Consider the following 13,572-nt stretch of genomic DNA (forward strand, 5'->3'; position numbering starts at 1 on the left):
GGTTCAAATGTACTACAAATTTAGAAGGGCCTGTCCACACACGCACACTCAAGCGTTATAAACATACCTGTTGGTTCCAAAAATGTTCACGTCAACATGTACAACACAAATATTGTTCACACACACACACCTACAACTCCACTGTGGGCAGCAGTGGCTCAGGCGGTTGAGCAGGTCGTCCAATGATCGAAGGGTCGGCGGTTTGATCCCCACTCCCCCCAGCCAACTGTCGCTGTGTCCTTGGGCAAAACACTTCACCCTCCTTGCCTCCAGTGTGGCTCCACTGGTGTGTGAATGTGTATGAATTCCCCCAGTGATGGTCAGAGGGGCCGTAGGCGCGAACTGGCAACCACGCCTCTGTCAGTCTGCCCCAGGGCAGCTGTGGCTACAACAGTAGTTTACCATCACCAACTATGAATGAAGAGTGAATGAATAATGGACACAATGTAAGCGCTTTGAGCGTCCGGAAAAGCGCAGATAAATCCAATCCATTAATATTATTATTAAACCAACTTGCGTGAAATATTTCATTCAATCACGCAGAATATTAGTGCAAAGGTGAGCTAACACCTGTGCTCCTGTGAGGGTCTATGTTATTCTAAAATGCATGATGGAATGTAAAAAGAAGGAGGGAGAGTGTCCAGTCATCCCCACACCAAGACCCCCGCCGTAGCAGTAGTAGCAGCTAGAACCCCCCCCAACACCCGCACGGTTGCAGATAGAGAACAACCGCCCCCCGGGTGATCACATCCGCCCACCCAGGCCAGGGCCAGCAGGACCGTCACGGGGGACCCAAAAGCCAGAGAGCAGGGAGGCACGGGGGGGCCGAGAGTGCAGCTCCAGCCCAACCAGGGGAGCAGGGAGGGCAATACGCGGGGCCACGCCCCAGAAGACGCCCATAGCCCCAGACGAGCACCTCACCACCACCCAGGAATTCTGGACATCCCCCCGCCCCAATCCCAGGTGCTAGCCTGGACCCCCCAAGGGAGACCCGCCCTTACATGTTGTCATATACTAAACACAGAGTTTAAAGATTATATTTGGTTTTCAGTATTTTGAAAAAAAAATGTTTTGCTCATTGGCAAAAATCCCCTCTGGCCACGAGCGGGAACTATCTCCAGAGGACTAGCACTTCCTGGTTCTCCATACTCCACTTCCCATCAGCCCCAGCTGTCCCTCCCAAGAGTCCCACAGCTGTTTGCCATCAGTTATCACTCCCAGCAGTATTTAGACTGGCCTGAAAACACAGTAAGTCAAAGGGCGTCAGTGGCTGTGGTGAACTCGTGGAGCTGATGCAACCAGCATGACGGCAAACCCTGCCAGGTTGGAGGAGCTATGCACTCCTACTGCTGGATCCATATCTTGGATCCAAGTCTTATCTAACAAGACTATGAGCCGGAGTCAGGAGGATCCATGTGCAGTACTTTATTCAGGACACATGGAGAGGTAGGCAGCTGACAGACGTGGGTCAAAGACAGATGAGAGTCGGGGATCAGCAGAGGCAGATGGTGGAAGAATGCTCGGAATTGTTGGGCAGAGACACAAACAAGACTTCGCACTGAGTGGAGTCTTGTTTGTGTCTTCCCATTGAGCTGAGCTCAGAAGAGCTGCAGAAGGAGCTGGTATGACATGACAAGAGCCTGGATATGGAATCACCCATCGCGTTAGCCATTTACGGTAATTGGATCACTTGATGTGTTCCCGGTCCCCGCGCTCCACTGCCTATAGTTACCCTCAATACACTCCACACCAATCCAGCCCTCCCAAACTGCACACCCTGAACCGATGCAACCTTCTTCACCAGGTCTTGCGGTACTATGGATTTCCTGAGAAACATTGTGTTGGACTTGGGTCCTCTATTCACGTTCCAAGTATGGAGAGCAATGTGCGAAGGCCTGAGCATCACCATCAGCCTAACGTCAGGTCAAAACCTAGAGTCCAACGGCCAAGCGGAACGTCTGAATCAGGAGGTCAAAAAAAAATTAGTAAGTAACAGCACTAAAAGATTAACTGACTTTTAACAGTTGATCTTTTTATACCCCCTCCCCGGACTTGCTAACTTAAATTGGTCATTTTTAGCTAGATTCAATTAACATATTGCTACCTAGGATGACTAAAAAAGTATATTTTGTGAATTAAATTATCTTTCTGTAACTTATTTAGGTTTGATGTAATTTTTGATTTAGAACTCAGACATTTCTGACATATTTTTGAAGAGAAACTGGAAACAAGTCATTTTTGCTTTTGGGATTTGTCACCAGTTGAAGCTAAAAGTTTTCTATCTAGAATAGACAACACAAATGAATTCACTGTTTCTCTAAAAGGGAATTCAATTTATTTATGAATTAAAGTCAGAAATGATTATTTATATAGCACCTCTCACTGATTTAAAAAAAAAAGAAAATCTGCAGCTCATCCAAAACTAATTGGAGATGCATTTTTACTAAAAAATTGACAAATCTCATTTGCAAATGCTATCCAAGTGTAATAGCGAGTAAGAGTTGTCATCACCCCCTTAGATCAGTTGTGAACAAACACAATGACCCTTCAGAAGACTGAGGAAAATGGCTGGTTGGGGGGGGTTGAATTCATGAAATTTAACAAAAACTTTACAATGGAAAAGACTTTCCATAGACCTTTTACTTTACTATGGAAAAGATCTAAAGAATATAAAGATGAAAGCACCAATATAAATAAATTATTAGTCAAATGGATTGAGAGGAAAGCTTTTTTCCATAATTGAGTTCTGAAGAGAAACTGTTGTTTTTTTGTGTGGATGAAACACAAATGAGAACAATTAAATCACTTCTCAGCACCTGTTGTGTAATATTTGAAGTAATGGTATTGAAAGGACAGTTTGAAATCTCAGTGTTCTTGTTTGACTCTCAGTTCTGCTTTATTCCTTGCATCAATATCAATCCTGCAGAAGGACTCACATCTTTACATCTGATGGTTTATGTATTATTAGTTGGTGGGGAGCCAGACATAAAGAAAACGGAAATGCATCATAGTTTGTGTGCAACAGAGGCATTTTATTTATCCCGCAGTTTGTATATCTAGATCCTAGTGGACTTGTCTGGTTCCTGCTGCAAAGTTCCTCGGCTTTACTAAAACAAAATGTTTTTCTAAATGGAGCCTCGCATGAGGCTGTCAATCTGAAATCAGTTCAGGATTCAAAATCACACTTATCAGGATTGCAGGAGCATGTTCATTCCTGCACAGAGAGCTGCCAGCGTCACAGACCTCCATCCACTGGAGCTGAGATGGTGTGAGATTGTGTTTCTGTGGATCTGCTGGCCACCTCTCATTAGGGCTGACTGTGAAACACTGTGGTAATAAAACATCAGCCTGGATAGGATGATACAAGTCAAGACAAAAAGCATTGCTGCTCCGGCATCTCTGTGATGTCATTTGTCATGTTTTTCTGCAGGTCAAATTCAATTGTTCTTGGAATCGAGGACAGACGAGGTGATTAACATGACATGTTTGTCATGACGGAAGAAAGAAGGTGGGGCAGGTGCGTGATGCAGAAGTGATTTGTGCAATAAAACAACACACGGCCTCCTCATATCCAAAATAAAAAGACATTTAAGTTTGCTGTTTAATTTCAAAACAAAGAATAAAATGAAACAGAAGTGCCAAAGTGATTGAACATTTTATATCAAATCAAAAAGGCTGAGGACAGATTGTATAGTCTCCACCTGCTCCCAGTGTAAGATACAAATACATTCCCTTTAAATGTAAAGTGGTCAGAAAATTATGTAATTTAGGAAAATAAGTTTCTAAAAAGCCTAATCTTAACAGCAGACAACTCAGTAATATTTTATTTATAACCAATTAAAGCCCATGAAACATTTAATCTGAAAAATAGGCAAATACTTAAAATATATAATCTATATAAATCTGAGTTGTGTCAATGTCTAAAACTATTGATTTTGGTGCTGCAGACTTTTTCTTGAAAGGATATAAATTAAAATGGTTTTTTTCATATCTGACCTATATTCTGACTTTTACTGTGACTTTTGATGTAATATTTGTTTAAATTTATAAAAAAAAACGGGATCTGCACATTGGTTTTTTGGTACTGTTGAGTGTTTTAGGAGAAAAAAAAACAGGTTTCACCTGTCTAGTTTGTGCATTTTTAAATGTTAGAAATGTTAGATTTACTAACTGAATGTTCAATTTAAAGTTGAACGTTATTTTTTTATAATCATACAAGCTAGCGTAGCAAAGCTAGCCTTTATAACTCGTAAACTGGGTCCAGCTACCTCTGGCTGAAACATCATGGCGGGGTTAGAACAAAAAAGTGACATATTTTTGGTTCCAAATCGACACGCTTCTAACAATGTGTGGAATGACAAAATAAATGTGTGTACCAGACCCTGCTATTTAGTAAAATTACACACAAAAACCCCAAACTTCGATAAGTCCATGAAAAATGCTTTGAATCACATCATAATTTAGGCTACATCACAGCAGCAAGCAGCACTGGCTGTGGCTCAGAACTGATTTGATGCATATGCAACTTACCTGAACAACTTATAAAATGAAATGTCATAAATAAAAGTGCCGTAAAGAAAGTGACGATTCACACGTTTTTTGAAATACTTTTCAATCATATTAAAAATATTTTTTAAATATTTGCTGCTAATAACAAAATCCAGCCCTGGATGGACTTAAAATACGTGCAGTAGTGCAGCAATGCATCTTCTCTTCTCCCACCTGAACTTTTGCTTGCTGGGCGGGGGCTGATCAGGGATCTTGTACAATGTGCATGTGCTCCTGGGTCCTTGTGACATTAGATCAGCTCATTAATTCAAACTGAGCCTCAGTTTAATTGACAGCGATTGGAAAAGGAGAAATACTCAGAAATGCAAAAATGAAAAAGTTTTTTTATTACATTTGTTCTCTTTCATAAGAAAAATGCCACAAGTACATGTCAAAAACTCAAGAAACGTGATTGTCATTGGAGGGGGACTTTAACGATAGTGATTAATGAACCAGACAGAAGCCTGTGGACCAAATCGGCACGGTTGTAGACTTTACAAAAGTGAACAGATCTCCAGAAATATTTTAAAAAGAAAAGTTCCATTCGAGGCGAGGGTGTCACGGGTGTTCCAGCAGAGAGGGGTGTACCAACAGGTCTCCAAATTGAAGCAATGCCCTAAGAAGACACCTATTTACAACAACAACAACAAAAAAATAGTTAAAATGGTTCGTCCGATGTTTTTTGCCAGCAGGTTGGACTTATTGTGAATCGGTATAGCACAAATACATGCACTGGCCACAAGATTTGCATATTAACTAAATATTTAGGTTGGAACTAAATATTTAGTTAAAAGCTAAATATTAAAATCTGTTCTTAATATCTAATTTCGACTTATATATTTATGTAACAAATAAATATTTAGCTATCGAACTTAAATGTTTAGATTGGAAAATAAATTTCTAAGTTAGATCTAAATATTTAATTCACAAACTAAATGTTTAATTTTATAAAAATGTAATTATACAAATTTATTTTAAATGTTTAGTCTGTAAACTAAACGTATGAATAAAAACAACATTTAACCTAACATTAAATATTTAGCTTGCTAACTAAATACTTAGTCTGGTTTCATCTTTGCAACCAAAAGAGCTGGAAAACAGACAGGTTTTTGCCTGTGGAGCAGTGAGAGCTGCTCTGATATTGCAGCCAGCTCAGAAACGAGACAAAAGGAGTAGACTTCCATGTTTGTTTGTGTCATTTTTGCTGTCATTGTGAGAGATGCTTCTTTTAGCAACCTCTGAAAAAAGTTCTTCATGTGATTCTGTGCTTCTGGTCTTCCTGTCAGATCAAAAGATGGAGTGGGACTTTCAGTGCTTGATTTTCAGTTCAGCCTCATCAGGTTATCTGCTTTTGTCACCTCTTTTGTTGCTCTTTTTGTACATGGTTTAGTCACAATTTAAATTTAATTATCAAAGTTTTAAGCTCAGTTTTTTATCCCAGTCTTATTTATTTTCGGATCCATCCATCTATCCATTTTTTGACCTGCTTAATCCGTTTCAGGGTCATGGGGTTGCTGGAGCCTGTCCCAGCTACTGTTGGATAAAGGTGGGGTACACCCTGGATAAGTTGCCAGTATGTTACTGGGCCTACTTTAAAATTTACTAAGAAATTGGAAAATATTTGATTTTGTTGAACCTGGCACAAACTAGGACCAAAAACCTAAACAAAATCTGCAAAATTACAAGAAATCCCTTCAACACAGAAAAAGAGGTTCACTTAGGAAAAATGTACAAGACATTTTTAAAAATAACCCAGAAAACAACAGATCTAAATAAAAAATTTTAAGATGCACAGAAAAGTTCACAAGCACGATGGAAATCATTGCAGTCATCTATCAGCTGACTCATAAAACGATTGAAGTGGAACACCATGATCAGCCGAGTCCAGCACAGCAGGGGAGAATGTACGAAGGCAAAATCCATTTCTGCATGAACCACTGCTGATCTTGAAGTGAATGACTATGATTTAAAGATTTTAGTATAAATCAGTTCTGGAACCATGCTGGCACACTGACTGTCAAACAACAGTTTTTAAATCAATGTTCAAGTATGCAATTGTGGCAGTTTTAGATTTTCACATGGTAAATGGTGTATACTTTACATGGTGTATGCTTTATGGCTGAAGGTATGGTCTCTTCCATCTCCTGGGGTCCAAACAAAGGCGGCTGATAACCATAAACCACCTGAAAGGGTCACAACCCTGTGGCAGAGGAAGGAAGGCTACCCAGACCACATTTCTGGCCCAAGATGATGGCCACAGAGCGGCTGCAAGGACATCTCCAGCTGCTGGTTAAGTCTCTCCGTCTGTTCATTAGTACCTGGCAGAATTTTTACCAGAGACAAGCCTTGAATTGCTGGCGGAGTCCATGGCAGAAGGGAGTTTGGGTAATGGAATAAAATGGACCATTTTGGAGAAGTTTGACAGTTAGTTCACAGTCCCCAATGTTGTAATTACTTTCTGCCGTAGAGACGTCGGGAGAAGAAGGCACTTGGATGGACCTTGTTGCCTATTTGGCAGCGTTGTGAGAGGATAGCCCCAACCCCTGACTCTGAGGCATCAACTTCAACAATAAATTGCCTAACGGGGTCTGGCACGACAACAGGGGAGGAGGTGAGTAACGTCTTGAAGCTAATCTATGCTTGGTCAGCAGCATCAGACCAACTGAACCTCACTTTACTAGACGTAAACACATGCAGAGGGGAGGCGACCTGACTGTAGTTTCTAATGAAACAACAATAAAAGTTAGCAAACCCTGAGAGTCTCCGCTGTGGGCCACTCTAATACCGCCTCAACTTTAACAGCATCCATGTGGATCTTACCTGCAGAAACCACCAACCCCAGAAATGTAGTGGACTTAACATGAAACTCACACTTCTTTGCTTTTCAATAAATAAGTTTTGCAACAGTCGTGTCGCAATACCTTAGACAAAATCTTTTTTATCATGGAAATAACTTAACAAGGAGATGCCCAACACATTCTACTGGGCTTTGATTTGTTTTTTGTCAAGTCATGAAAGAAAGTATTATTTAATGAGGATTTTAAAGAATTAACATTACTTTTGTATTTAAATATACTTTCCACTATGTTGTAGTGTGTTTTCCTCTACTGTCTGAAAATTAAAAGGATGAACAAATAGTGTTTTAAATAAACAGATTAAACGCACCACACGCTTGAGAGTGAAGGTCTTTTGTTTTTTTTAAACCTTAAACATTTGTGCTGACTCTAAAAAATGTAGATGTTCAGTGACAGTTGGAGAAGTAATCTTCATGTTCAGATGTGAATAAATATGCAGCTCACCAACCAACCAAACAACAACCAAATCCAAGCATACTCAGAAAATTGTAAGAGGTCCAAAAAAAAAAAATTCAAACAGAATATCAGGTTTTTAATGTTCAGCTGCAAGGACAAATTTCCACAGCATTCTATTTATTGAAAGGCTGGATTTGAAATACAGAGAAGTCACACAGACGTCAGCAGAGTCGGCAGCTGAAGAGGAAACAGTTCAGTGGTGCACAAGTCAGTATCACATTCGTCTGTGTGCCTGCAGGCTACTGATTGACTGTAAATGGAAAGTTAGCATCCGAACTGTGTCAGAAACCAGAAATCAGAACCCTTTTTCCCTCTCATTTCTTCTCAGAGGCAGCGTTCTGTTTAGCCCTGGGCACAGACGCCTGCTTCATTTTGATATATGGCAGCAAGTTTGAGCCCCATGTTTAGCTCACTGACGTCACAAGGTCCAACTTCCTTTATTCGTCGTGCTATTGATATCCCACCGTTCCTCTTCTCATCAGTAATCGTCTGACTTCGGGGCTTCTGCCTGCATGGCAGATCAAAGGTGAAAGCCAAAGGGACCATTTTAAGGAGACCGACTGATGAGATGCTCACTCCTCCTGTCCTCACACTCAGTGCCTTTTGATTTTTGCTTATGCCTGACCAATTAACTTTTACACACGGGTTACTTAAACAAAAGTTGAGGACTGGATTTCAACATCCATGTGAAAAAAAATTGTAATTTGTAATTACAAGAACATCAAAACTTTGTCCTCTACAAAAAGAATACGGGACTCTGGGTCAAAGGCACAAAACCAAAATAAGAAGAGCAAATTAGACCAATGAGGCAAGAAATAATCAAGTTACCACTTTATTTTTTCTGTGACAATCAAAAGAACAAGCAAATCTGCCATGGAAAACGCCTAGAAAAATCACATGATCTTAAACGCAACATATATATTATATATTGGACCATTTAAACTATATGCATGTTAAAGAAAAGAAAATGGCTGATCATCATTGATCATGCAGATAAAAACTGTAAATGAAGTGGATGATTTGTGATATGCTTCTGTCAGGCTGTGTCTGGACGCTCCTCTCACATTATCAGTCATTTGTTGTAAAATCAATCCACTGTTCTTATCATAATCAATTACAATTAAGAAAACAAAACAGTAATAATTACATAAAAGAAACGATTAAAGATTTTGCAATAAACTCTGTTGCATGAATTTATGTAACAGTAGCTTTAATTTATATGTAGGACTATCAAGGAACTCAAATTAAAACCGGGATGGTTGGTTCCAGTAGATCCTCATACTTTTTAACATGATCACTTTTAAAGACAGTTTGCACTATTATATTGTTTTTAACACAATTACCAACATGAATACATGAAATTCCACAGAAAGCATAGAACCAGCTTTGGTTGTTAAACTATTTCCTCATTAGGGGGTTAAATTTTAGCCCTTAACAACAAATGACAAAGTTGCCAACTTTGAAGATTTCAGGTTACAGACGTTACTGTGAGGGAGCAGCCCCATCCCTCTGTCTGAGCGAGCACACATGCACCTACATGGTGGTGCACGCATCAACATCATGAACAAACCCTTCTGCTGTGAATCAACAATTTTTTACAAATTACTCTTCATTTCTCAAAGTCAAGACCTTGGGTGCACACTTGGTCATCACTAGCTTTCAGCACACACACACATACAAAAGTTTACCAGCAGCAGGGCGTCTTAGCCACGCCCCCTCTCCTTCATGGACAGCCAACCTGAGGGATTTGTTTATCCTGTTTATACAATGTTGATGTCAGTCTTTGAGACTGCTGTTTCTAATTTAACTTGTTTGCTTTTTTATCTTTACTTTTCGCTGTATAGTTTAAGTGAATTAATTGTGTTTGAATTTAAATGTAAAATTAAATGAAGGGCTGAGGTGAAATGTTTTGATAAATGACATATTTCTGAGAATAATTGTTTCTTTTGAGTAAAATGTCTAATTAGGTGGTAGTGGCCAGAAGAGGTGGTACCTCACTCTGAGTGAGTAGAGTAGAGTAGAGTAGAGTAGAGTAGAGTAGAGTAGAGTAGAGTAGAGTAGAGTAGAGTAGAGTAGAGTAGAGTAGAGTAGAGTAGAGTAGAGTAGAGTAGGAACCCAAAACACAAAGGAGTTGATTTGTTCTAAAGTCAGACAAATATTCACATAAGAAACCTGTTGGACTTTCCTTTTTGGTGTGTTGTCGTCATTTTTCCCCTCATCCCTGCTTTATTTTTTTTTGTATGCCCCAAAGACTTTATTAAAAGAAAAAAAGCCCTATGAAATCTCTTATGGCTTGCTCACTTTGGATGTTTTTCCTGGACTTCCTTAGAGAACCCCACAACAGTTACAAAATGTTCCCTTTTCAGCAAATCCCTTCAGGGGTTGCCACAGGCGGTTTGACAGAAATCTATACACTGAATGCCCTTCCTGACCCAACCCTGTATTCAATCTGTGCTGGGGACCGGCACAGGGTGACTAGGCAGTTGTGTGAAGGGTCTTCCTTATGGACCTACACTGGATGAAGCTCATTGCACCCCCTGGGAAACAAACTCTGATTTCCCATGTGTCAGTTCTGCACAGGGCCAACTGAGCCATCCAGCTGTCAACAAATGTTACAAAAACTGGTGAAAAACAAAACGAAACACATTCAATGCTCAAAATTTGGTTACTTTGGAAACAAGCAGAGCTGCTTCTCATAGAAAATATACATTTTTATAGTAATTTCAAAAATAATATTTTTAGACTTTGTTTTTACCACAAGTTGTATGAAAAAGAAAAGTCATTACAGAAGTGAGCATGAGAGAAAAAGGTAATTTATAAAATATACCTGTAAGACAATTTACTTATTGAATTATATCCCATGTTCTGAAAAGAATAAGACACAGAAAGCAAACGACAACACTAAATACTCAGATAAATGGTTCCTAAAAGGCACCCCTGAGGGAACAGGATGGCAGAACAAGAAGAACAAGGAGAGATTATTTGACCCTTTAAAAATACATTTCAGTAGTTCCACAGCAACAACCCAAAAATGTATTTTGAATGAGTTTAAATATTGACATCGATATGATTATGTTTTTTTTATGTTTGACTGATTTTTTTTAACCACAATGGTCTTGTGCTATAACACGTGATGTTCCTATTTTACTGTTTTAAGATTAATTATTGCCGACATTTTTTTTATTACATCTTTTCACCTTTTTATTGTTGTTGTTTTGTCAGAATCTGTCACTCGTTACAGCATTGATTTTCTGGTTGTGTGACAGCTGCCTTGGGAGTTGACTAAAAACTTTAGTGAGGTTCTATAATAAAAAGAAGATAAGAAAGGCTTGTTTTAGTTGTAGCATTAACGTTGAAACCTGTTGCTTGTCCCTAAAGCTGCGCCCAGACAACGAACATGATTCGTGCGGCACAGGCGGCCAGTTTCAATGTGAAGGTGCGTTCATATCAGCCGCGTGTGGTGCGTTCAAAAACACGCTACACGCGTGTTTTTGAACTTCATGAACGCTCATTCAGCCGATGGTGTTCACACGCAGGGAGCGGCTGTTTACTAGCCCTCGTCCGCTACCAACAGTGGGATCAAACCTAATGAGAAAAGTCAAAGCGATGCAAATCTTGCTCCAGCCCTTTCGTTTACACAGCTCTGATCCTATAAATGTCCATCTTAGTGTCATATTAATCCAACCAAACAAAAAAAGTCTAAAATTAATTTGTCCTTCATGATTTTTTTGACAAAATTTAAAATTACACATTTTTTTCCATTTGGAACATTAAAATCTAAAACATAACGCAGTATAGCATCTTACAAATAGAAAACTAGAACAAATTTCAAGCAGCAAATGAAAAAAAAACATATCTATAGATTGTGCATGTCACAATGACAATAAAGCCAGTTCCTGTTCTAAATTAATCCTGAAATGCTCTCCATTTTTGTTAATAGAATTCTACCAAAATGTTTCCTTGTAACCAACAGTACAAAAATCTTTTTGTCTTTATCTATTATGGACTGAATATTAGTATGATATTCACTCTTATTATTCTTTTTAATCATTATTCCTAAATATGTAATTTGTTTTTTTAGGGGAATATTGAGAATTATTGTTTTGTACTTTGTGATCATGTTTACAACGGTTGGTACTCACGTTTTTTGAATAGGATGCTACATTCACATCACTATCAAATCTGAGACCTCAACTGGTGACAGTCCCATGTTGCCACGATTAAGAGTGAAAAAGTTAAACCGGTTGAACTTTCAGCACACGATCAATGAATGCCTGATTTGTGGAGGGCGGGTAATCGGACTTAAAAAGTTGTATAGCAACATGCGATCACGAGCGTTCTGGACCTGAAAACTCAAAATTCTGGTAAATTTACGCGTGTTTGCATAGACTTTACATTGAAAGTGGCCGCTTAAATGCAAGTCGCCGCTTCTGGTTTGTATGCACCTTCAGACCCGGGATTTTTGGAGACAGAACACAACTGAAAGATACAGTACGATATACTGTATATAATCTACTGTATGCTACTCTGCATTTAAAGTAAAAGCGTAGCACCATCAGCTCCACGGAGGAAGTGTGTGTTAGCTTAGGGGGTGGTGGCAGCGCAGACTCTTCCTGGAAGGGGCTGTTCTCAGCTGTTTATGTCCCCTCCGTGAGGACCTGCATGTTTTCGTGGGTTGGGAGGGGCTGGTGCTCAGAGTGTGGGTTTTTAGAGGAATACTCAGAAATGCATGAACGGATTAAAAATACAGCTTTTGGGTTGTTTATAGTGAGGAATGACCAAAAAAAAGTTGATTTTGCATGACATGATACATGCCCTTAAATACAGTTTTTGTTTGTTGAGTTACTTAAATGACTAGGTTAGTGTAGAAAAAAACAGTATTATAAACATGTACAAAAGCAGGTCTCTGGTTACTTTATTTTTATTTGTGGATTTGATATTTTACCATTGTGATCAACATTTCTTTTCTGAAATAAGAATCTTTCTTTATTGCTTTCTAAAGAAACAAAATAAATCATTTATTTTTTTCCTTTTAAAGATCCTAATGAAGACGATCAATAACACATCTACTACAGTCTTTCCAAAAAGTCCTGTAATGTGAGCAGATCCTGTAAGATAATGAACTTTCTCTGTTTGGTCTCCACAAAGGGAACAATTGGCATTCATGTCTCTTTTAAATTAAGTTATGTAGTGACTAGCAGAATAACACTTGTGTCTACTTTTAAATCAAACGTCCCCAACTTGTTTTGTTACTAGCAACCTTTAAGAAATTATGCAAATGCTTCGCCAATCTTTGTTTTTGACTTTAAACTCACATCAAATCAAGCCCCTAGTGACGTCACGCCCCCAAAAAAAAACATCCTACGAGAAATTTATTTTTGTTGTCATTGTTTTTTTATATGGAGGAAAAAAGTTAAAAGTTATTCAACGATAAGCGTAGATTTAATTTTTTTTAATAGCCTTAAGTTTTTGTTTATGTTTCTGTACTGTTTTCTAATAAAGGTTATTGAATTCAAACATGGCGGCGCCCTAGGAGAAGTTGCGATGCAGAAAGTGAGGTGGTTAAAACTGTTTTAATGCTAGCGTGTACGTCAGACAACATGTCTTTAATGTCATTTTATACTCGATGGAACTCAGCGTGGAAACGGAGAGGCTTTCCAACAACTCGTAAGTGGCTTTTCCAGCTTTGTTGTCTTATTTCCTTCGTTGAGTT

The 13,572-nt window shown here is 38.9% G+C and overlaps 1 protein-coding gene and 1 long non-coding RNA gene across 3 annotated transcripts in view; both read left to right on the top strand.

Moving 5' to 3' along the window:
- The first annotated feature begins 1,271 nt into the window (after nt 1–1,271).
- LOC110016761 lies at nt 1,272–6,033 on the top strand. The gene is made up of 4 exons (XR_002874881.1): nt 1,272–1,446; nt 1,805–1,985; nt 3,431–3,517; nt 5,835–6,033. It is a non-coding gene; the product is annotated as an uncharacterized LOC110016761 (long non-coding RNA).
- Nucleotides 6,034–6,972: 939 nt separating this feature from the next.
- lars2 (leucyl-tRNA synthetase 2, mitochondrial) overlaps nt 6,973–13,572 on the top strand; it is a 45,912-nt gene continuing 39,312 nt past the window's right edge. Inside the window, exon 1 of one of the 2 annotated variants that reach the window (XM_023963894.1) lies at nt 6,973–7,159. Coding sequence is in view for 1 of the 2 variants with exons in the window: in XM_023963893.1 (XP_023819661.1) it covers nt 13,436–13,526 (91 nt within the window). In the remaining variant the exon portion in view is untranslated. Of the gene's footprint in view, nt 7,160–13,364; nt 13,527–13,572 lie in introns of those variants that run through there. The other variant, XM_023963893.1, reaches the window with a different exon arrangement.

This window comes from Oryzias latipes, chromosome 16, assembly GCF_002234675.1.
Source record: "Oryzias latipes chromosome 16, ASM223467v1".
Classification (NCBI taxonomy): Eukaryota; Metazoa; Chordata; class Actinopteri; order Beloniformes; family Adrianichthyidae; genus Oryzias; species Oryzias latipes.